Here is a 25761-nt window from a genome sequence, read left to right as displayed (position 1 = left end):
ATGGCAAAGATTCTCAGCAACTTAGAAATAGAATGAAGCTTCCAAAACTGGATAAAGGGAATCTATGAAAACCCTACAGGTAATGTCACATGAAATGATAAAAAAAAAAAAAATGGGCCAGGTGCAGTGGCTCACACCTGTAATCCCAGCACTTTGGGAGGCCAAGGCGGGTGGATCATGAGGTCAGGAGATCGAGACCATCCTGGCTAACACGGTGAAACCCCGTCTCTACTAAATATACAAAAAATTTGCCAAGTGTGGTGGCAGGGGCCTGTAGTCCCAGCTACTTGGGAGGCTGAGGCAGGAGAATGGTGTGAACCCGGGAGGCAGAGCTTGCAATGAGCCAAGATTGTGCCACTGCACTCCAGCCTGGGTGACAGAGTGAGACTCCATCTCAAAAACAAAACAAAACAAAACAAAACAAAACAAACAAACAAAAAGAATGTTTTCCCCCAAAGATCAGAAACAAGTAAAAAATATCTCTTCTCCCCACTTTTATTCAACATTATACTGAATGTCATAGCCAGTGCAATAACACAAGAAAAAGAAATAAAGTATGTGAAGACTGAAATAATAAAGTATAATTTTCTTGCAGATTATGTGCTTATCTATGTAGAAAATCTTAAGCCATTTAAAAAAACAGCTATTATAACTAATAATTGAGTTATCATGGTTACACAATAAAAGGTCAATATACAAAAATCAATTACATTTCTATGCACCAGCAATGAACAACTGGGAATTGAAACTTTTAAAAATGACATTTAAAAATCACATGAAAAAAATAAAATATTTAGCTAAATTTGACAAAAACTTTCTAAAATGTGTACACTAAAATTTATAAAGCCTTGCTGAAAGAAATTAAATGTCTACATAAATAGAAGAATATCCTATGTTTTATGAAGGAAAGACTCAATATTGTAAAGATGTCAGTTTTCCCTAATGCAATTAAAACTAAAGTTTGATAATAATTTTTTTGTAGAAATTGAAATGCTTATTCCAAAATTTGTATGGAAATGCAATGAACCTAAAAATATCGTATTTTGTAACAGAAGAAGAAAGTTAGAGAATTATACTACTTGATTTCAAAACTTCGTAAACCTATAATAGCTAGTTTTATACGGGCATAAAGATAAACATAGAAATCAATGGAACAGGTCAGAGAATCCAGAAACACAGCCACATTGTACAGGTGATCTTTGAACAACACAACTTTGAACTGTGCAGTTCCACCATATGTGGAGTTTCTTCCACTTCTGCCACTCAAGAGACAGCAAGACCAACCTCTCCTCTTTTGCCTCCTCCTCTTATTTGTATTCAACATGAAGACAATGAGGATAAAAAGCTTCATAATGAGCGTCATAATGAAACTGGTAAATTTTCCAGTCAACAGCAGGCTATTAGTAGTTAAGTTAGGGGAAGTCAAAAATTATATGCAGATTTTTGACTACACAGGGAATCAGCACTTCTAACTTCTGTGTTGTTCAAGGGTCAACCATTGACGAGCAATTCAAATCTGACAAAGGTACCAAGGTGATACAATAAGGAAAGTCTAATTGTTTAAATAAATAGTGCTGGAGCAACTGGATATTCATTATCCATATGCATGAAAAATGAACCACAACCCTTACCTTACATAATACATAATACTACCTGAAAATGGGTCATAAACCTAAATTTAAGAGATAAAATCATAACATTTCCCAAAGAAAACATAGGAGAAAATCTTAGAGACCTTGAGCTTGGTGGATGTTTTTAAGTAGAACCCAAAAGGCACTAACAATTTAAAAAAAGGAAAAGAACTTTGGACTTCATTTTAATTAAAGATTTTTCCTTTCCAAATATGTATTAAAAATGAAACTGTAAGTCACCAAATGGGAAAAAATATATATTTGAAGAAAACTTGTATGCTGAATATATAAATCTCTTACAACCTAATGATAAAATATAAAATATGGAAAACAGTTTTGAATGGACACTCTACCAAAGATGATAAATGAATGGCAAGTAAACAGCTGAAAATAAGCTCAACATCAGTAGTCATTAGGAGAATGCAGGTTAGAAGCACAATGAGATCAGACAACACAAACACGAGAATAGGTAAAATCAAAAGAGATTGACCAGAACAAGTAGTCCTGGCGAGGATGTGAAGCAAAAAAATAAAAAATAAAAATAAAAACGTCTCTTATAAAATAGCACAACCTCTTTAGGAAACACTTTGGAAGTTCCTAAAAACATTACCTTCACATGGCCCAGTTATTCCATGCCTAGGGATCCGCTGAAGTAATAAAAGCATATAGTCACATAAATTCCTGTGCACCAAAGTCACAGCAGCTTTATTTGAAATAGGCAAACACGGGAAAAACCCAAATTTTCATCAAAAGGTGAATGAATCAGCAAATCATGATATATTCATACAATGGAATACTACTCAGCAATAACAAGGGATAAACTACTGATGCACGCAACAACATAAACAAATTTTAAAACACTTATGCTGACTGAAAGAAGTCAGAAAAAAGGTAAGTACATGGCATATGATTCAATTTATAGAAAGTTCTAGAAAACGTAAAGTACTCTATAGTGACATAAAGCAGACCCTTGGTTGTTTGCAACAACAGGGGTATTGAAGTGATGGCAAGTATGTGTTTCAAAGGGTCATAAAAAAATTCTTGGTGTTCATTACTTCAACTCTGTGATATGTAGATGTCAAAAGTCACCATATTGTTTACTTTAAACGTATAGTTGATTGTATGACAGTTACCATTCAATAAAGCTGTAAAAACTGTGATTCAATAACTGTTATGGATTGAGTTATATCCCCCTTCTCAGGTTTATATGTTGAAGTCCTAACCCCCGGTACCTCAGAATGTGGCTATATTTGACGATGGGGTGTTTAACGAGGTAATTAAGTTGAAATAGTCATTAGGGTGTCCAGTATGACTGGTGTCCTTACAAGAAGAAATTTGAATACAGACATATACAGGGAAAATACCATGTGAAGATACAAGGAAAAGACAGCCATATACCAGCCAAGAAAAGAGGCCTCAGAAAAAGCCAACCCTCCTGACACTGATCTTCTGTGATTCCACAACAGTTGAGAAAATAAATTTCCTTTGTTTAAGCCACCCAACATGTGGTAGTGTGTTATGACAGTCCTCACAAACTAATACAATAACTTACCTAAACTTTGAGAATTCAACAACATTTTCTCTTTCCAATGTCCATTAAACATAATATTTCTGTTAAGGGAAAGTGAGGAATCGATCAAATATTTACCGGAAGTTATAATACTAGTAATAAGAAGGCAGCCATTTGCCTAGAACTTTGTAATTTTCGAAAACACTCTCCCATATCTTTTTTGTCTCAATAGAACATTTGCTGGTAGTTTTTCTTTTTTCTCAATCTATACTGTGAGTTAACACTTGTATAACCCGCATACTAAGAAACAGAAGACTATAGATGGAAAGCTCCAGTTTATAGAGCTTGGCTGCCTGGATGCACAGAGGAAGATCAAGGTCTTGTCAAGATGGTGTCACTTGTTGAGATGGTGTGAGAATGAATGGCTTGTCCAGATGGTGTAAGAGCCAGCCTTGGAACCAACTTTGTGATTCGAGGTTCCTTGGCTTAAAAAAAAAAAAAAAATCCAATGACATTTCTATGGAAACAAGCCTAAGTGGGCACGTTCCCACTCGTTCTAGGATCATGCACATTAATGATCTCACACCAGGAAGCTGAGGCATGTAAGCTTCCCTGTAGTATTTCAAACAGTATTTATTCCCATTCATTTTTCAATACTTACACCAGTTTGTAAGTCATCTAGCCTAATGGTTGCCCTCGTCCAAACTGCCCTTCGAGTTTTATAATGAATTCTCCCAAGCAAAGCAGCTTTGCGGTGATGTGGAGAGACTAAAGCTGTTTGAAATGTGAGCAGGATGAGGGAGCCCTAGAGGTTTATGTGGGCATTTGTAATAGAATCCAGTTCCTAAATCATTCTTACATGTGTGGTTCAAAGTAAACATTACACAATACCGCTATCATTTCCAATTTAACTGCCCTGAGGGCTAAATTCTGAAAGCCAAGGAAATAAATACTTCTATTATTAAGGTAAATTGAAGAAGACCTTCATATACCTCTTCAATTTTATGCTTGCTCCCTTTGCAAAACTGCCTGCTTTGGGAACCTTTTCACTTATTTCTTCCTTCATCTCCTAGACTTATTTCCATTTGTCTGGAGGCTGGCCTTTTATTCCACTGAGATTCCAGACACCCGCAGGATAATCACAACCAGCAAAAAGAACCTCATCTTCATGGACAGGGCTTTGTTTGCTGACACCTCTCTGAAGGCTCCTCCATCCTTCCCTCTCCTATTCTAACCCCTGCCTCTGCCTTGACCCTGCCACAGCTTGGGACGGAGCCTTGTCACCTTCATCCCTTCTACCTGGGCTTCCCACGGTCATAGGGTCTTTAACCCAAAGCCTCACGATCATATGAGTACTGTTCTGTGACTACTGATACTGCATTTGACGTCTGTCAGAGGGAAAGCTCTGTGAGGAGAGGTACTACACTCACCACAGCGACCTCAGCTCCCAGCATGGGCCTGGCACACACTAGAAATACTTATGGATGATTGCGGAATAATGAGGAAACAAGAGTTGGCTAATTGATCTTCCTTGCTGCCAGAGCACACCATTAGTTCATTCCATTTCTCCAGCAAACATTTTTGGTTAACCCACAGTGCACCACTCACAGGGATTATGAAGACGCAGTCCTATGGTCCAGGCCAAAAAAGAACTTAGAGCTTAGCGAGGTGGCCTCCTGTGAACAGTGTCAACCCAGTATGGTCACTGGCCAGTGGTCTGGTGACAACAGGCAGCGGTTAAATCAGCCAGGAACCAAATGAGCCGGAATCATGGCAGCTACACCAAGCAGCCTCTCCTGGGCTGAGTTTTGAGGGATGGGAAAATTGGCCAAGTAGACAAGCAGAAATGGGGAATAGGAGTCATTCCAAACATTGGGTACAATATTTAAAAGGAATGGAAGCCTGAAAGGGTGGCATATTTTTCAGGAGAAACAAGCAGCTTTATGTTGCTGAAGTCTCGATAAATTGAGACTAGGAGTGGTGATAAGAGACAGGCAAGGACATAAATTCTCAGTATGTTTACAGCGTGACTTATCTTATTTAACAATTTATTATCTAATAATTTATTAATATAATTGTCTCCCACCCTAGACTGTGCATTCTTTGTGGAGCACCTAGCAAGGAACAGGTTTGTAACAGGGGCTCAGTGAGCATTTGTTGGATGGAGGGGCGGATGGATGGATAGATGGATAAATATGTATATAAAACTAAAAACACAGAGGTCACAGCTTTGTAGTGGAAGCTCCCAATAATGTTTCTGTTTGTACAACTACATGGCTCCTTCTAGGGTGCCTCTGCCTGATTTTCTCCAGCCTCAGGAGACTCTTCCTTTGCCCACCCAGCTTTCCCACCCAAGCTGATGCCAAGAGGCTGGAAAAGGTCACCAAGCTGCTCTTTCCCAGCCCCAGTAGAAGGATTCTTTCAAGGTGGGGCTGAAAGGCAGCCCATGAGTGGCTTCACTAGATTCAGGTCCATGCCTGTAAACTGGAACAAGGGCAGGTGCTACGGGAATGTGAGGGTGCCTCCACCCAACTTTGCCTCCTTGCATTCCAGATTCTTGGGCGCTGTCCTGGTGCAGGAGTGCGAAGGGTCCCTGTCCATCTCAGAGACACTTCATTAATCTGATCCGTTGGTTGCCTTTATTTTGGTTGATTTGGCAGTCAAACCAGAACATTTTCGATGTAGCCTCAATATCTTGGCCCCATAGCTGTTCCTTCCCACCTCCTATTGCCAAACAGAGGCTGCTCAAATACCGATAAACCCCAGAACATCCTTCTTCTAAGAATAATCTTGGACTAACTATTCCAGAAACTAGCTAAACTTAGGTTGACCCACTCGCTAAGGCTCTATAAAATTTCACCTCTCCTTCTCCAAGGCAGAATATTCCTAGGGAGTAGTCTGAATCCTTGGTATCCTGATTAATGGTTTACATTAACCATGCTCTGTGCTCTGGTTGATTTTCATCCACTGAAGGATGCATCTCCCATATTGAGCCTGTTCTGTCACATAGGAAAAACTGAGAGACAGGGTTATAATGCAGATTTAATTGACTTGGGACTTTGGCTCAGGTCAGCTGTGAAGCATCGAGGGAGAAATTCAGCCCTATTTAGGTACTATTTAAGTTATTTTAAGAGAACCACGTCATTTACTGCTCAGTAGGGGAGTATTTTGTTTCTCAGCTACAATACTTTGATTAGCCAGCAAGTGGAACTGTAGATCTAATATTCAAGGGAAAAAATGGGCAAGAAGTATTTCCCATTCGCTTTTTCCTTATTTTTTTTTGTATTTCACATTCAATAACTTGGTCCCATAGAATTTCAACATGTGTTAGTTGTTGGATCTAAAATTATTAAAGCACATCAGTGCATCACTAAGGACCACACATGGCTGCCTAATCCCAGTTTATTCCCAAATCTTACTGGATCAAACTACATTCATCCTCTGGAATTTTCCAGTCTAACTCCAAATGAAAGCATCTTGAGTCAGTCCCTCTTGATCATTAGTTAATAAGGCAGAAATGCAGGTGAGTGATAATTTGCTACAACTATAGATTATCTATCTGTAGTTGCTATTAAGTACAAGCGCAAATGGGAAAACAATTTGTGTATGTGGCTGATATGGTTTGGCTGTGTCCCCACCTAAATCCCATCTTGAATTGTATCTCCCATAATTCCCACGTGTTGTGGGAGGGACTCAGTGGGAGGCAATTGAATTATGGGGACGCGTCTTTCCCATGCCATTCTTGTGATAGTGAGTAAGTCTCACAAGATCTGATGGTTTTAAAAAGGGGAATTTCCCTGCATAAGCTCTCTTCCCTTGTCTGCTGCCATGTAAGACATGCCTTTCACCTTCTGCCATGACTGTGAGGTCTCCCCATGCACGTGAAACTGTGAGTTCAATAAAATTCTTTCTTTTGTAAATTGCCCAGTTTCAAGTATGTCTTTATCACAAGCATGAAAATGGACTAATACAGTAAATTGGTACTCGTAGAGTGCGGTGCTGCTGCAAAGAAACCCGAAAATGTGGAAGCCACTTTGGAACTGGGTAACAGGTAGAGGTTGGAACAGTTTCGAGGGCTCAGAAGACAGGAAAATGTGGGAAAGTTTGGAACTCCCTAGAGACTTGTTGAATGGCTTTGACCAAAATGCTGATAATGATATGGACAATGAAATCCAGGCTGAGGTGGTCTCAGACAGAGATGAGGAACTTGTTGGGAACTGGAGCAAAGGTGACTCTTGTTATGTTTTAGCAAAGAGACTAGCAGCACTTTGCTCCTGCCCTAAGAGGTTTGCGGAACTTTGAATTTGAGAGAGGTGATTTAGGGTATCTGGCAGAAGAAATGTCTAGGCAGAAAAGCATTCAAGAGGTGACCTGGGTGCTGTTAAAGGCATTCAGTTTTAAAAGAGCAACAGAGCATAAAAGTTCAGAAAATTTGCAGTCTGACCAATGTGATAGAAAAAGAAATCTCATTTTCTGAGAAGAAATTCAAGCAGGCTGCAAAAATTTGCATAAGTAATGAGAAGCCCAATGTTAATCAATGGGGAAGATGTTTCCAGGGCATCTCAGAGACCTTTACAACAGCCCCTCCCATCACAGTCCCAGAGGCCTAGAAGGAAAAAATGGTTTTGTGGGCCCAGGGTCTCTCTGCTGTCTGCAGCCTAAGACCTTGGTGCCCTGCATCCCGGCCACTCCAGTCATGACTAAAAGGGGCCAAGGTACAGCTTGGGCTGCGGCTTCATAGGGTGCAAGCCCCAAATCTTGGCAGCTTCCACATGGTGTTGAGCCTGTGGGTACACAGAAGTCAAGAATTAAGGTTTGGGAACCTCTACCTAGTTTTCAGAGGATGTATGAAAATGCCTGAACATCCGGGCACAAGTTTGCTGCAGTGGCAGGACATTCATGGAAAACCTCTGCTAGGGCAGTGCAGAAGGGAAATGTGGAGTGAGCGCCCCCACACAGAGTCCCCACTGGGGTGCTGCCTAGTGGAGCTGTGAGAAGAGGGCTACCATCCTCCAGACCCCAGAATGGTAGATCCAGCAACAGCTTGCACCATGTGCCTGGAAAAGTCAGACTCAACCCTCCCATGAAAGCAGGCAGGAGGGAGGCTGTACCCTGTAAAGCCACAGGGGCAGAGCTGCTCAAGACTACGGGAACCCACTTCCTGCATCAGAGTGACCCGGACATGAGACATGGAGTCAAAGGAGATCATTTTGGAGCTTTAAGATTTGACTACCCTGTTGGATTTCAGACTTGCATGGGGCCTGTAGCCCCTTTGTTTTGGCCAATTTCTCCCATTTGGAATGGCTGCATTTATCCATGCCTGTACCCTCATTGTATCTAGGAAGTAACTAACTTGCTTTTGGTTTTACTGGCTCATAGTCAGAAGTGACTTACCTTGTCTCAGATGAGACTCTGGATGGTGGACTTTTGAGTTAATGGTGAAATGAGTTAAGACTTTGAGGGACTCTTGGGAAGGAATGATTGGTTTTGAAATGTGAGGACATGAGATTTGGGAGGGGTCAGTGTCGGAATGATATGGTTTGGCTGTGTCCCAACCCAAATCACATCTTGAAATGTAGCTCCCAGAATTCCCAGGTGTTGTGGGAAGGACCCTGTGGGAGGTAACTGAATCATGGGGACGGGTCTTTCCCGTGCTATTCTCATGATAGTGAGTAAGTCTCACAAGATCTGATTGTTTTAAAAAGGGGAGTTTCCCTGCACAAGCTCTCTTCTCTTGTCTGCCACCATGTGAGAAGTGCCTTTCACCTTCCACCATGATCATGAGGCCTCCCCAGCCATGTGGAAATGTGAGTCCAATAAACCTTTTACTTTTGTAAATTGTAAATTGCCCAGTCTGGGGTATGCCTTTATCAGCAGCATGAAAACAGACTGATACAGCGGCTAAGTCCCTCAGCTGTACTGGGTCTTGTGACAGTAGCTCACATATTTTACAGAGAAACTTCTTACAAAGAAATTACAACTTTCTCACTTCCCCTTGAAAATACTGAAGCAAAAGAAAAACTTAATAACCTACAGATATGTTCTGAAACAAAGGCAGAATTTAACTGCTCTTATACACAATGGAGTCATGATCTTTTGTTAAAGTCATCCACCTGGAAAAATAAAAACATGATTTAGACCTTTTCTGAACCTGTTCTTTGCCTGTTAACCTTTAGAAAATGAATTAAAGCTGTGAAAGGTGCTGAGTTAACTGCTACTGAATAAAGGACCATGGAGACAGATGTCTGCTCTGGAACCACGTGATGAACTGGGCACTTGCCAGGAGAACCAAAAACATATCAAAATGACCTTGTTGTACATTAAATGCTTCTCCAAAATTCAGAGCACACCCATCAACCTGGTGTTTCTCCAGGAACATTTGTAGAAGTGATAGTAGTAACAGTAATAGCAGTAACAGTAGCATAAATACTCATACATTTTAAATACTTATTTTGTGTCAGATATAGCTTTAAACACTTTACATATATTAAATAAACTAATGAACCACTATCAAAATTCCTATCCATTTAGGTTAACATGCCTACCCAATTACAAAGTTGATAAAGATTTAACAATTTCCTCAAAATGAGGACAATGTTACAAAGGCTGTAACACCAAATCTGCAAATCAAAGTTCTTGGTTAAACGAGAAGGCCGGTAGACTGAGGGATATAGGAAACATTATTAAGCTTTACTCCTTTTTTTGTTTACCCAGAGCCCAGCTCAAAACACAGGAAGGAGTGTTTTCAGAGAAAATGATTTAGTGTGGATACTGTTTTGAGTAGCACTCGAAGCCTTAAGCCATACAAGTACTATATATACATACATATATATATACACACATATATATGTATTTGCCATTAAATAAGATAAACATTCAGAAATTAAAATGTAATTCATATATTCTGAAGTACCATCATATATATTCTAATTTGTTGTGATTAAAACAGATACTGAAGAGCCTACTTTGCAAAAGGATAAAGGTAGTTTAAGATGCCAATCAAGAAAATGTACTATTTTTTTAATGGCAGAAATAGTGAAAGGGAAGAAATGTTCCATTTTCTGACTTCTGCATTTTAATGGAGTAGAAAAATATAGAATGTTAAGAAAATGGTAAAATTTTTAAATGTTTTTCTATTATTATTTTTAATGAAATCCTTCCTGTAGCATAATAGAAAGCTCATCACTCAGGTCACTGTGTTATTTATTATGATAATCCCATGTACTTCCTCTTTCAAAAGTCATGCTTTGGTTCAGCAGTGTTATCCATAACACATTTGAAACCCAAGCAGATAATGGTTTATCACTCACTCTTGAATACTTAGTGGTATTCAAGAGGGAGTTGAGCAAGAGCAAGGGATAGAAAGCTTATTCAAAAAAATAATAACAGAAAACTTTCCAAAACTTAAGAAAGAGATAAATATCCAGCTTTAGAAAGGTCAGCAAACCCAAAACAGATTCAGTCCAAATAAAACTACTCCAAGGCATATAACAATCAAACTACCATAAGCCAAAGAAAAAGAGAGGATCCTAAAAGCAGCAAGACAAAATAAACAATGTACAAAGAAACTCCAATTCATTGGGCAACAGACTTCTTAATGAAAGCTATACAGACCAGGAAAGAGTGGGGTGACATTTTCAAAGTTCTGAAAGAAAAAATACTTCCATTCAAGAATACTGTATCCAGCACAGCAATCCTTCAAATATGAATGAGAGATATCTCAAACAAAAGCTGAGAGAATTCACCACCAAGAGACCCATCTTACAAGAAATGCTAAAAGGTGTTCTTCAATCTAAAATAAATAAAAACACTTCAGTGAAAAAAGAAAATACTTGGAAGTATAACACACACTGATAAAATTAAGTACATGGAAAATCAAGAATATGCTAATACTGCAATTATGGTGAGCAATCCTTTCATAATTCTAGTATGAAGAAAGAAAGACAAGTCTATCAAAACAATAATAGATACAGCAACCTGTTAAGAAATAGGCAGTATAAAAATATGAAAATTGAGACAATATAAAGTCAAAATTGGGGGATGAAGTTAAAGTATACAGGCTTTTTTCATTTTTCCTATGCTTTTCTGTGTGATCTGAGGTAAGTTTTCACCTCTTTGAAATAAATTTTTACATGTATAAGTTGGTTTTTGTAAGCCACATAGTAACTACAATGCAAAATCTATAATAGATTCATAAAAATAAAAAGACTGGCACATAGAGGTCCAGAATCAACAAATTCAAAAATGTATAAATCATATCAAGTATCTTTTCAGACCACAATAGGATAAAACTAAAAATTAACAGCAAAAGAAACTTTGGAAAACACACAAACACATGGAAATGAAACAACACGGTTCTGAATGACCAATGGGTCTATGAAGAAATTAAGAAGGAAATTAAAAAAATATTGCATAGCCTCACTCATATGTGGGAGCTAAAAAAAAGTGGATCTCATGAAGATATAGAGTAGATTGGTGATTACTGGAGGCTGGGAAGGGTAAAGGGAAGGGGACGATGAAGAAAGGTTGACTAATGGGGACAAATATACAATTTGTTAGAATAAATAAAACCTAGTGATTGATAGATTAGTAGGGTTAGCATAGTTTACAATAATCTATTAACTATTTCAAAATAGTCAGAATGGAATAATTTGAATGTTTCTAGCATAAAGACCAATATTTAAGGTGATGGATATTCTAGTTACAGTGATTTTATCTTTACAAATTATATAAAGGTATTAAATTAGCAGATATACCCCCCAAAATTTATATTTATTGGGATAAATTTTAAAAATTTTAAAGATAAAAAGCGATAAATTCTTTTTATTTACACTAATGTGTTTTTTGGGAAAACAAGGGAAACTTACACTTACATATTGGTCTTACACCTTTGTGAATTATATTATAGTGTCTGCTTTTGATCTGTAACTTCTGCATATTTACAAAAATTAATTTTTGTATATTCACATTCTATGGATATTTAAGAGAATTTATCAGCTTTCTTCACTCAAATTGAATTGAAAAACTTGCTTCTTAAATTTTAATTTTGAAAAGTTTTTTTCACATGGAGTCATAGATGTATGAAGGCTTGGAAATGGTCTTCAGTATGAGGATGAGTTTTTCAGATTCATAAAAATCACATTTTACAATAAGCTCCAGAAATTGAAATACTGTTCATGTTTTTCTTTCTTCAGGATGGATTATATTAGTTTTCAAACATCTCTGCAATAGAAGAAATTCCCCTAAGATATTTTCACCAGAAAATTCATCATAAGTTTCTATTATACTGGTGAAAGCTTCTAACGCTTTTCTTCTCTGCTAAAAGAATATGAGAAAATGGGCTAACATTAAGGAACTTGAGAATGCTTAATCCACCGCTTTAGAATTATCAAGTTCCTGGTGGAAATAATCAAAATATTCAACACATCTTGCAATTTCTTCTGCTACTGCAAGGCCAGCAGTTGTTGTTCTTTTCCCTAATATTCTTCCCAGAAATTTGATTCTTTTTTTTTCTCTCTAAATGTCATTGACTTTTTTGTTGTTGTTACATAGTTAATAGTTTTCTACGCAATTTTTGTGTGCTGCTCTTCAAGGAACAGTTTTAAAGCTTGAGTTTCACTATATCATTTTTAGAGCTGATTTCGACTGTTTGCAAATATTTTTATATCTGACTTACTTGATTTACAATTTCATATCAGAAAAGAAGATAACTCAAAAAAAAAAATGCAGCAGAGGAGCAAATCTGAGAAGAAACTCTTGTGTCCACATTAACTTTCAGAATTCACTGCCCTTGAAGTTGAGACAGACTTTGCAACATTTGTCTATAGTGCATGCAAAGCTTCATAGTGAGCATATCATAACATCAGGAACAGTCTTTTCACAGTTATAACTATATTCTGAAGCATTTTTCATCTATGAGGTGAGACTGAAAGAAATAAATGTTTTCCAAATGTTTAAACAAAAGTCATCATGAGGAAAAATTCAAGTGGTCACACACACAATAACTGAACTAAAGTAACTCCATTTGTATTTCTTCGTGTTGTTTATAATTTCTATGCTATCATTTTAATTTTGAATCTACTGTTTAAATGCACAGGGACTGGAGACATGGACTGCACCAAAGCAAACTCTAACAATGCTGAACTCTTAAAAACGTCTCTCATAAAAAAATCCATGAACTCTCATTCCTTGTTCATGGGAATGTAAAATAGACAGCTACTTTAGAAAACAGTTTGACAGTTTCTTAGAAGTTAAAAGAAAAACTTAGCATACGACCGAAAAATCCCACTCTGATGTATTTATCCAGGTAAATTAAAAACTTACGTTCATGCAGAAATATGTATGCAAATGTTTACAGCAGCTTAATCATAATTGTCATAAACTGGAGGCAACCAAGATTTCCCTCAATAAATGAATGGATAAATAAACCACTGTACATCCATATAACAGAATAGTACTGAGCAATAAAAAGGAACCAGATATCAATTCACACAACAACATGGGTTAACCTTAAATATATTTCACTAAGTGAAATAAGTCTGACCCAAAAAGCTCAATGTTGTATAATTCCAGCTATATCACACAGTCTGGAAAAGGCAAAACTATAGTCATGGAAAATAGCTAAGTGGTTGTCAGGGGTTCTCTGATAAAAGGAATTGTGACTTACTGGAGAAATGGTGGATTCTTAACACTGGGACAGATAAAAAACAAGGGCAACCTGGACCATTTTAGACTACCAAAAAAACGAAGTGCTGAAACAGTGAAACAAATTATACATATCGCAAAACATCATGTATAAACAACATTCATATATATGTGAAACTTTAAAAGACAAAAATAGTTCTGCAACTGCAAAGCCTTTAAGATTCTGGCCCAGCCAAGGATGTCAGATCTCACTGTCATCAGCGCTTCTTTGTCTCCCTTTCCCTTCTCCTTAGTAAAATGGCTTGGCCCTCCTCCCCAACAAAAAAGGAGAGCATGGCAAAGGAACACAACAGTCACCCTGAGAGACGTCACATATGATCATTTGAGCAATAAAATAAGTAATACAGTATTATAACCCAAAGTATTAAATAAATATCCATGAGTCCATACTTCCAGAAATACATGATAAAATAAATAAATTGGGAGAAGGAACAGCTTTTCCTTGCAAAAGAATTACAAATTATACATGTAGATAGTAACCCCTCCAGGAGGTGGAGCTTAATTTCTCTTCCTTTGAATGTAGGCTGAACTTAGTGACTCATTTCCAAACAATGTCATATGAAAAGGGAAAAAGAGTAACCGCATAGTAGAGAAACTGGCAGATACCATCTTACCAAAGAGATCAGGGTTGAGATCCCTAGTGATTAATCATATTATACCATATACCCCATGATATGAAATGATGAGAAAAAAAAACAAAACTGCTAGTGTGCTCTCCTCAAAACCCATAAACCCAGTGTAATCATGCGTAAACCTCAGACAAACCCAAATTGAGGAACCTCCTACAAAATACCTGACAAGGGCTCTTCAAGGTCATGAAAAACAACAAACGATGAGAAACTGTCACAGACTGGAGAAGACTCAGGAAGCAAAAGAACAAAATGCAATGTGATGTCCTGGATGAAATTCTGGAACAGAAAAATGTTGGTGGGAAAAGTGAAGTTGGAATAAAGCCTGTGGTTTAACTTTCAAAAATGGGCATGTGCACAGCTTCCTAAGCACACAGCGGGTGCTCACTTCCCAAGGGTAAGGGAGGCACTGAGTGTGCGGGCAGCCCACCCTAAGGAAAGAATCGTGAGAAAAGTGCCAGCCTATAAAGTCCTAGCATCACTGTTAAACAGGGCACTTGACCTTGGTGCCAGCTTGGGTCTCTTCCAAGCATTCTCTCCTTTCCTTTCTTCCCTGCTCCACAGCCTTTTAAATAAACTTCCACTCCTGCTCTGAAACTTGCCTTGGTCTTTTTCTGCCTTATGCCCCTCAGTTGAATTCTTTCTTTAGAGGAGGCAAGAATTGAGGGTGCTGCAGACCCGTACAGATTCACTGGTGGTAACTCAAATACCTTCCACCATTAACACTGACCAAATGGATTTGTATTCAGAGTAAAAGCCAAAATCCTATGAGGATCTGAAACCATTATCAGACCTCCCCATTTCTCTCCTGTAGTCATCACTTATTAGTTTCCCCCTTTGTCACTGCTCAATACCCAATGCCCTCCTTGCTGTTCCAACTTGCCTGGCAGTTCTGTCACAGGCGTTTGAACTGGAGTGACTCCATCTTGAATGGGGCACGGCAAAATGAGGCTGAGGCCTACTGGGCTGCATTCCCAGGAGGTTAGGCATTCTTAATCACAGGATGATAGGAGGGCGGCAGGATTGGTATCACAAGATACAGGTTGTAAAGACTCTGCTGATAAAACAGGATGCTGTAAATAAGCCAGCCAAAACCTGCCAAAATCAAGATGGCAACAAGTGACCTCTGGTAGTCCTTACTGCTATCATACACTAATTATAATGGATTAGCAGCACCATGACAGTTTACAAATGCCATGGCAACAACCAGAAGTTACCCTATAAGGTCTAAAGTGGGAGGAACCCTCAGTTCTGGGGAAATCCCCCCCTCTTCTTCGGAAAACTCATGAATAATCCACCCTAGCATATTATCAAGAAATAGCCACAAAAGTAGCCTACCAGCAGCCCTTGGAGCTGCTCTCTGTAGTTGCCATTCTTTTGTTTCTTTACTTCTCTAATAAACTTGTTTTCACTTTATGGATTCGCCCCAAACTCTTTCTTGTGTGAGATCCAAGAACTCTCTTGGGGTCTGGATTAAGACACATTTCCTGTAACCATTCTATCTCAGGGCCTTCGTTCTGACTTTTCCCTCCACAAGATACTCATGATGGCTGGCTCCTTTGTCTTTTTCAAGTTTTTACCTTCAGAGACTCCCTGGGTATGAAGTCACACCAACCCTCCAAGACTGCAGGCCACACATCCCATTTACTCTGACTTGTCATCCTCCATAGCCTTTATCATCTTCTCAGACCCCATGCAATTCACGGATTTATTATTTTATGTCTCTCCTCAATGTAAAGCTCCCTGAAGGCTGGGCACAGTGGCTCATGCTTGTAATCCCAGCACTTTGGGAGGCCGAGGCAGGCGGATCACAAGGTCAGGAGATCAAGACCACGGTGAAACCCCGTCTCTACTAAAAATACAAAAAATTAGCCGGGTGTGGTGGCAGGCGCCTGTAGTCCCAGCTACTCGGAGAGGCTGAGGCAGGAGAATGGCGTGAACCTGGGAGGCGGAGCTTGCAGTGAGCCGAGATTGCGCCACTGCACTCCAGCCTGGGCGACAGAGCGAGACTCCATCTCAAAAAAAAAAAAAAAAAAAAAAAAGCTCCCTGAAAACAAAGGTGTTTTAACTATTTTGGTCACTGGGTGCACAGTACTTTGTGAAATAGATGAATCCTCCCCCTGGGTATTGTTTCACCTGAATTCCATGTGTACATTTAATAATTTAAGCTATGAATCATCTGCATGTTTAAAATGTTTCACTGTGGGCTTTGTGGGTTTTTTTGCAGTTGGTTTTTTATTACATTAGAGTCAGTGCACAACGCTTTATTTCATGTAATTTGTTGAGTTTTCCTTTATGGCTTAGTTCATGGTCAATGTTTTAAAATGGTTCAAGTGTATCTGAAATCAACAGGGGTGCCCAGTTTGTTGGATGTAGCATATATGTCATACAGTTTGTGGTGAAATCCAAATTCTTTTCATTTTTTATCTGGTAGTTTATGACTCAATAGAATGATTGTTTCAGTACAACAGTGTAACTCACTTTAGAATAATCCACACACTGTAAGTCTGAACCATAGAAAGGAACCCTCCAGATGCAGTGAGCATTCTAATCAGAAATGTCACATTGCAGAAGTGCCTACTACAAGCTCTTTTGTTAGTTTTATCACTGATCAGTATGAAGACTGGCTATTAAAAATAATGAGTGCTATAGTGGTTTGTTAGAATAGCAGGTTAGAAAAGGTCCCTCACTGCTAACTACTCCCTACCCCTACATAAACAAGGTTAAAGACTTTATCTAGCAAGGCCTTAGGGTGATGTCTGAGGCTTAACTCTGAAATAGCATGTCCAGTCACTAGGTTAGAGAATGGTTCATGGTAAGGACAAAATTTTGCCCCTGGAGTAGTCACATCCACATTGTGACGCACCTTGAGTAAACTCTTCCTGCAAGATGTGGTGGAGTGCCTAAAGAGACAGCTGGAACTTCATTAGGCTTAGAAACTAGGATAGTAGAACTGTTTTGTGCCTGATTACTAATAAATCATAGATAATAATAAATAATAAAAATAATAAATAACAGATAAATACATATCTGTATGTACAGCAGCATTTATAATGAAATGTATTTTCACTATCGCTAGCTCGTAAGGCTGCGGGGAGCAGCTGAACAATACCCACCTGAAACTTAGATAATCTAGCAGTTTCTAGACATAACTTGGATGCTGTGTATAAGCAAATTGGCTTAGTTCAGTTTCCAACACAAGTTATGATTATTTGTCAGTTTCTTTTTATAGATAAAAGTTTTCGGTCATGTAATTATAGACAGTATTGGTAAGTGGACACAAGTTCTTGATTGTTGTATCTTATTAATAAGAAATATTTTTCTCTTTTAATGTTTTCACCTTAAGTGTATCTTGGCTGATACACACAACTTACACATATAATTATGTATGTTACGTAGTACTTGCTTAGTATATTTTCCTATCCCATATTTTCAGATTGGTTTCTATTATAAAATATATTATAATGAAGAGATTACACAGCCACAAAAACTTACCAAGTTTTAAGATTATGCCATTTCTTTCAGATCCTTATTTCTCAAAAGGATCAAAAGCCTTCAACAGAGATGTTTTAAATCCCAAGCTATCAAATAAAAATACAATATATATTAGAACAGTGGAGAAAAGTTATCATAACATTTTGTTCTGTTTGGGCAAATTATAACAGGGAATTAGACACTGGGAATCTAAAAATCCAAGGATACCAACTAAAGTCAGTATGTTAGGTCCAGGACACAGCCTGAGTGGTATCATGGAGACAAATAATGTGGGAAAACTAAAAAATGTGCCAAGCAGCAGAAATAAAAGGAGTGAAAAGAGAAGAAAAAGGTTGTATCTTTTTACTAAAATATGTACGTACTGGTACCTATAAATTGAATGCAGATGTCCCCAAATTCTGAAATTGTGACTTAAAAAAAAGTAATGGTGATAGATAAATCATATGCCAGAGTGAAATTTTAAAATACATTTCATATTTCCAGCATCACAAAAATAAATCCTTCTGTAGGCAATTATCCTAAAATATTTTTTATCAGAAATATAGCTTTAGTAACAAATAACCATTTGATGATTATATAAACATATAACAGATATGCTCTACATGTGTAATTTAAGTACATTAATATAAGTATTCTTTATGGGTACACATCATATAAAAATAAATCATTTTCATATTTTTTTAAATGTTGGCACTGTAAGTCACAAGAATGAGCTACTCAGTCAGTCTCCCTATTTCAGGAAGCCTTTGCATGGAAGGACAGAGTCTCTGTGAAGTTCTCTGGGAAGTAAAGGAGGCGCTGATGGGGACTGAAGGCTGCCTCAGCTCAGAAGAGCTCAAGGCAACAGGGCAGTTTGGGGAGAGTCACAGGCACAGGAAGGGCGCAGATGGAAGATATGTAAAATCAAATCAGGAAGTTTTGTTATACTGTTAAATGATCCAATCCCCACTCCGTCTCCTTCAAGAAATGTTAAAACAAAATTTTCTTCAGAAAATTTAAAGTCTCGCCACTAGTAAAGCTGACTTTTAGTACTTTCAGTCAAAAAAGGTTAATTCTCTTTCTTTAATTTCTGGTTTTATGACCAAATATCCTGAAGATAGCGTTTTTCTTCTTTTAAAGTGGCCAGGGTTTTCATTGCTTCTAGTTTTTCAACTCCAACCTCTTTGCTTATTATTTCCACAAGGGCATCATGTACATCCTTGGCCATATTCTTAGCATCTCTAGAAAAGAAAATAATAAGATGACTGTTTACAAACAGGCATTTTTACTAAATCCTCCTTAATTCACAAGTCTAATTCCCTTTGACTGTACCACCATAGTTCTTCCCTCCCTCTTCTCAGAACATCTCACACAGATCTCCCAGCCTCACTCATGCCCAGGCCAGGCCTTCGCCTACGGTGACTGTTCTAGGAGGCAGAGCTGACCACATGGTTCTACAGCTCCCAATCCTCCATAGGCTCCAGGTCCCGACAGTAGGCCAAGGATTTCCCAGGTGTCAGAGAAGCATCTGAGGTCCCGCCTGGCTCCGGCCCAACTGCTGGCTCGCCCCTCATTCCCTGCCTTCCACTCTCAAAGCACACAGTAGACTCGTACTCCTGAAGGGAACCAGATCTCTCGCACACTTCTAGGTCTTTACATACATACAGTTAGTAACAGACACCTTTATTGAGGACTTAGTATGTGCCAGGTCCTTTTGAAGTACTTCTACATCTTAACTCTTCAATTTACAAGAAAGGGGAGGTACCCCTCCTGGGTGCTCTTGCAGTCCTCTCTGGAACACTTCCGACGTTAGAAACATCTGTTTATATGTAGCTTTCTCACCAGGGAGTAAGTTGTTTGAGGGTAGGAAGTGTAACTCACTTACCCTCTGATACAGTTTGGATGTGTGCCCTCTCCAAATCTTTATGTTAAAATGTGATTCCCAGTGTTAGAAGTGGGGCTTGGCGGGAGACATCTGGGTCATGGGGGCAGATCCCTCATGAATGGCTTGATGCTATGCTCGCTGTAATGAGTGAGTTCTCCCTCTGAGTTCCTGAGAGATCTGGCTATTTGAGTGTGGTACCTCCCCCTACCTCTTGCTCCCTCTCTTGCCATGTGAGGTGCCTGCTCCCCCTTTGCCTTCTGTCAGAGTGGAAGCTTCCTGGGGTCTTCACCAGAAGCAGGTGCTGGCACCATGTTTCCTGTACAGCCTAAACCATGAGCCCATTAAATCTCTTTTCTTTAGTCTCAGGTATTCCTCAACAGAAAAACTAATATATCCTTGTATCTATCGACATCTGAATATGCCCAAGCACTTAGCCAGCATCAGGTGTTTGCTGAATGAAGTAAAGTGTCAGACAAGATTCTACTGTGTTAGGAACTGAACATGTCCTGGCCCCTGACAGTGAAATTTTTTGAGAGGTGTCTGTCTCACCTGTCTCAAGAGGCTCTCCCCTCCACTATTCTCAGGGAACTTATACCTCACGATCCTGCTCTGCTGTCTTCTCACTTGACTCATCAGCAGTACGGGCTCCCTCCCTGAGACAGTGCCCTCTTGGCTTTGGGACAATTTTGCTTCTTCAGTGGCTGTTCCTTCTGTCTACTTTGTTCCTGCTTCCCTGACGGACCGTCAATGTTAAAGTGCCCTAGGGTTTCTTTCTGAGCCCTCTGACCACTGCTATTAACGCTTCCAAGTGCATTTCACAAATGTGACAAGTAAAGCACCAGTGAATTGGGAGGAGCTATTTCTGGAATAATGTTTTAAGAGTCTGGACATTTAAGATATTCTCCAAGTTCTCAATGACCAGTTATCTGTGATCTGTACAATGAACTCTGCCTCTACTATTGAGAGGTGCATCTCTAAAACTCCAGCCTGTATTTGGCCACCGATGACACTGTCCTCACCAAACAAAATGCAGATTAAATACTTCGTTAAAAGCGAAGGAAAATGTAAACCAAAACAATGTCTAGAATTTCTGCCCTTTATCAACCTAAAGCAATGTTTTTCAATTAGGAGTCAAAATCTATTGAAAGGACATGAAATCAACTTAGTAGCCAAAGCTAGCTTTTAAAGCAAACTAAATAAAATGGAAGAGAAATGATCAGAATGTGTTATAAAAACTAAACAGAAAATGTTGCTTTGTTTCATGAAACTTGTTTCAATTATCTTTATACATATGTTCTGGGTCACGATGCCAATATTTTGTCTTCTGCATTACAGTTGAAAAAAAAAGAACCTGACTTAGAGAATGTGTTAAATACTAGCAATGTGTTTGGATGAAAAAGTGAATTTCTTACTTCAAAACTCCTTTTTAACTAGCAGAAATTTTTTGAGTCTCATCAAAATAAGCAAGTAAGTGTTAAACAATTTTTCTATGGCAATTACGGGTTTCTGTAACAGATCTTGCCTCAGAAAGTAGATCAAATTTAGTAACACAGAATGTTTCTGGGTTTATGTCAACTTTATCACCACGAATTATGCTTAGAAGAAAAAGAATCCTAGTATCCACATTCTCAGCATCAAAAATACTTTTTCTTTCTTAGTTATTAATAGTTCACAACAGCACAAATCACCTATTCTTATATACAACAAAATCAATCTGGAGATTTCAAGTCACATGATTAATGTAGTAACATCAGTGTAATTTTCAGAGGCTAAAAACAGGTATGTAAATGGTACCAAGAATGTACAATGCAAGCATTAACTTTCACCACTATTTCCCTGATAATAACAACTTCTGGGCTATTAAATATGTCAAAATCATTTCGGAACTGTTATTTCTATTCCTGTACTTAAGAATCAAATGTCTTATCCCTACATATCTAGATTACTGGCTTCTCAGTCCTTTGTTTCTTCCACAGACATCACCGATGGCCCTCTCCTACCCGACTTAGGCACGATAACGACTCACCCACACACATAAATACGGCCATTCTCCTGGAGGAGGATTCTCGCCACCTGCTGGCCATGAAGCTGGATGTTGTCTTGCACATATTTTGCTGGGGCTTCCTCCTCCCCAATAGGAGCATCTCTTGAGAAGGAAACCTTTAGATGAGTTAAGGTCCCTTGCTTAAGGAAACGTCTGAGCTCTTTCCTGAAATATAATATATAATGGATCACTAAAAGGTCGTCAAGCTGAAAAGTCTGAGAATTAGAATTGTACGCTCAGTGGTGGAGTACAATACTGGAATTGTACAATACCTGAATAGATAATCCCTATCCTTATGCCTGCAGCCAAAAAACAACCACATTGCTCCAAAATTTCCATCTGGGTGTTGTTCTTGGAGTTTCTCTCTAAGTGGAAAAAAAAAAAAAAAGTTTAGGTATGTGATATAAAGAGTATGTAAAACCAATCTCTTTCATTAGGAACTACCACCAACAAACTCAGATAGATTTGTAAAATCCATCTCTGCAGTTGGATATTCAGTCATTTAATTAGCATTTTACTCTCCACAGGCTGTCATGGCCACTCCAGCAGACGCCACGCTAGGCAAGTATGTGGAGAGGCAGCTACATACGACATACACAAAATGAGGACAATTCAAAGTATCACACTGTGAGATCTAGACAGAGTTCTACATTCAATAACATTAATAGCAGTTTTATGAATAAATGAACTTTTACTATGGAAAAGTGGCACAGGGCTGTGAAAGGTAGAATGTGTAAAGTGTCTATGAAATGATGAACACACTGACGAGACAGAGACATCTGTGATTATGCTTTTGCTTCCTTAAGGAAAAATTAAAACAAAATAACTGTCCGAAGGACAGGACTCTACTATCTGAGGAACAGTACCTAAGACTTGCTCATTACTTCACAAATATAAACAGAAGTACAATTTTATCTTACTTATTTCATATCAAATACTTCTGATATAAAGTTAAACTTATTAATATTCTGTTGAAAAATACTGATATTTGAGTTTAATGTTGAAACTTTTACTAAAATTGGATCTCTGTCACTACCAATTTTATCCAATTAAGGGATAGATACAACAGCTGTATATCATCACAGTACGAAGGTATGCCCAATATTTGTCCCCAACCACATATGCTATAAACCAGTGTAGCTGAGAAAAGAAAAACTAAAAGTGCCACAGCAAAAAAGGAAGTTCTAGTACAAAGCAAAATCTCTACAACATTGTGTGTTTACTTTTCCCATGGTGACAAATTATGTTATCACACATTGAATAATAATTTTTTAAATAAAAATTTTATAATCAAAGTCCAATTACTCTAAAAATGACTGAAGAAACAAAAACGGTTACTCAGGAATACATTTTCCCATTGGCCAAAAAGAGAACATACCTATGTTGTAGGAACCCAATAAACGGTGCTATGCCAGTTCCTGGACCCACCATTATGATGGGGATTGAGGAGTCATTTGGTAAGTGGAAAGAATTGGCTGTTCGAGGAGAGATGGATATCTGAAATATTAAACCAAATGTGGTAAGTATGAAAGAAAACCTAGGCAAGAGTATATAACCAAGATGATCTTTGCTAAACAAATCAGAAAGGGAAAATTCCCATCAAAGAAACATCACTAAATAGCAGCATTAGATTTTACTGAAACCATGAGCACATTTGTCACTACAGAAAGAACTTTGTCCTGCAAATTTTTCTTTTCTATTCAAATACAAAATGTTTTAAAAAATAATAGGCATGGTGTCTTTGAGGTAGAACTCTAAATAAATAATCAAATCATGTTTCTTGGCCCATAGATAAGATCTACTTTCTGGTGGGCAGACAATAGTACATATTATGGAGAAACGTACCCTAAATATGAAAACAATAAAGATTAGCATCACGATGAGGTTGAAAATTTTTAAATAAAAGTCAGGCACCTTAAAAAGAAATTAAGGGGCTGCTCCAAATATTCTAGATAATGGTGCTGTATTTGCTATTCTGGGTCCAATATTACCCAGAATTATTTTTGTTATAACTAAACAAATCATATAATTATCAAAACCTTTTTGTTAAAATTTCAAAAGACATTTCTGAATCAATCTGAGTATGTTTCACTTCCAGTTTCACTGTCATATGCAAAAGTCATACTGAATGATACCGAGGTTTAAGAACGACAGGATTCCCCTCCACCTTGCATGGTGGTGTAACTGCATATATTTTAACTTTTAACTCAAGGACAACTGTAGGAACTAATGACGAGCCTGAACACCACACCTTTTAAATGAAGGAATGGCAAAGCTGTGTCTCATTACTGCTCTTACTTGGGAATGAAACTAGTTAACATTACATTAGCCTTATTTGCTTCATTCATTTAACAGATTTACTGAAAGTATTCACTATGACAGGCATTAGGGATACAGAAATGAACAAAACAATGCCCCTGTCTTTATGGAACTTACATTCTAGTGGAAGGAAAAGAAAATAAACATACACATTATCACATACATCCACAGAATGATGGGTAATGACTTCCCAATGTCTTAGGAAGCAAAATTACACAGGGTAAGGAAATGATGGGTGTGGCAGTGAGCTGCTAATTCAAACACCAATGTCAAAGAAGGCCCACGTCTACAATGAGACCTTTGACCACGATCTGAATCAAGTGAGTTAGCCATGCCAGAGCATGTTCCTGGCAGAAAAGAAAACACATGTACAAAGATCCTGTGACAACAGCACACTTTGTGTGTTCGGGGCTCTCTTCCTCGAAGGCTGTGGTGCTGCTTCACGTGGGCGTCTATGTGGAGAGAGTATCACGGCAGATGGGAAGAAGAGAGCCGAGCTACGCCACGCCCACAGGCTTAGTGCGCCTGCTTCGATGTGGCAGATGTCCTTCTGTTCACACAGGCAGGCTGAACATCAGTGGCAGGGTTAATCTGTGAACAACTGTACTATCTGCCATAGTAGGGCAGGACATGTGATAGGTCTTGCAAAAGTCAACATTCTGTATAATTTGTAATAAAACACAACACAGGGAATTTCAGATAGTTTTAAATTATAACCTTCATATCTGCACCTCTACTGCATATAGATTGGATAGTCAATAAAATCTGTTAAAATGAGGAAAGAAGGAGGAAGAGAGGGAGGGAGGAAAGGAGGAGTAGGTGAAAGGCACCCATGCTTAGTGTTTACGATACATGATGGACACACATTGTTTTTTATGTTCTGGAGATCATCTGCTATCTTTATACAATCACCAAGTGACATATACTTGTGTATCAGTACTATAATATTTCTTCTCGAAAAAGAAAGTTCCTAGAAGGTCCCTAATATTTTGAGGTATAATGAATATACGATGTATAGTGAACACAGTAAAGCATCTCTCTGTTCCAGCAGATTGGAAAAATACCAAGTTAAAGGGCAATTTCAAGCAGCAATCATCCCTTATCCTCTCAAGTATATCCCAGGAAGTCCTAATTCCTCCTATTGAGGTATATGAACCTCTCAACTCTAATAACTTAAAGAAACCAAACTTATCCTAAGACAACACTCCAAGTGAATCACTGATTTCTTCATTACCATGAAGAAAGAGGACTTCATGATAAAGCCTGAAATGTTGCTTTATTTCAACCATTCTTGTGGACAACTTTAAATTGTTCCCTACACACGTTTGGTCTCGAAATTCTGCTGAGTGCCATATCAAAACATAAAAAGATGTCACTGAGTCCAGGTGTAAAGTATCCACAATCTGTTGAGAAAATCACATAACCTTTTACTCCTAGGTGTTGTAAAAGTATTTTGCCATATGTCTTCTCAATAATGGCACAAATTCAGATGTCAGACAAAACAGATAACAAAAGGAGAGAAACAGGGATGCGGGAATCCTACTAGCCAAAATTGGACAATATAA

At 38.3% G+C, this 25761-nt stretch overlaps 1 protein-coding gene across 2 annotated transcripts in view; it reads right to left on the bottom strand.

The window, feature by feature from the left end:
- Positions 1 to 17973: 17973 nt before the first annotated feature.
- MTRR (5-methyltetrahydrofolate-homocysteine methyltransferase reductase) overlaps positions 17974 to 25761 on the bottom strand; it is a 31780-nt gene continuing 23992 nt past the window's right edge. For both annotated transcript variants that reach the window (XM_004088192.3, XM_030813904.1), the window contains exons 12-15: positions 23256 to 23374; positions 22150 to 22242; positions 21860 to 22042; positions 17974 to 19189 (exon numbers count right to left, since the gene is read on the bottom strand). In XM_004088192.3, coding sequence (XP_004088240.2) covers positions 19045 to 19189; positions 21860 to 22042; positions 22150 to 22242; positions 23256 to 23374 — 540 coding nt within the window. In that variant the 3' untranslated portion in view covers positions 17974 to 19044. The remainder of the gene's footprint in view (positions 19190 to 21859; positions 22043 to 22149; positions 22243 to 23255; positions 23375 to 25761) is intronic.

This window comes from Nomascus leucogenys, chromosome 6, assembly GCF_006542625.1.
Source record: "Nomascus leucogenys isolate Asia chromosome 6, Asia_NLE_v1, whole genome shotgun sequence".
NCBI lineage: Eukaryota > Metazoa > Chordata > Mammalia > Primates > Hylobatidae > Nomascus > Nomascus leucogenys.
This window is presented reverse-complemented; position numbering and strand designations above follow the sequence as displayed.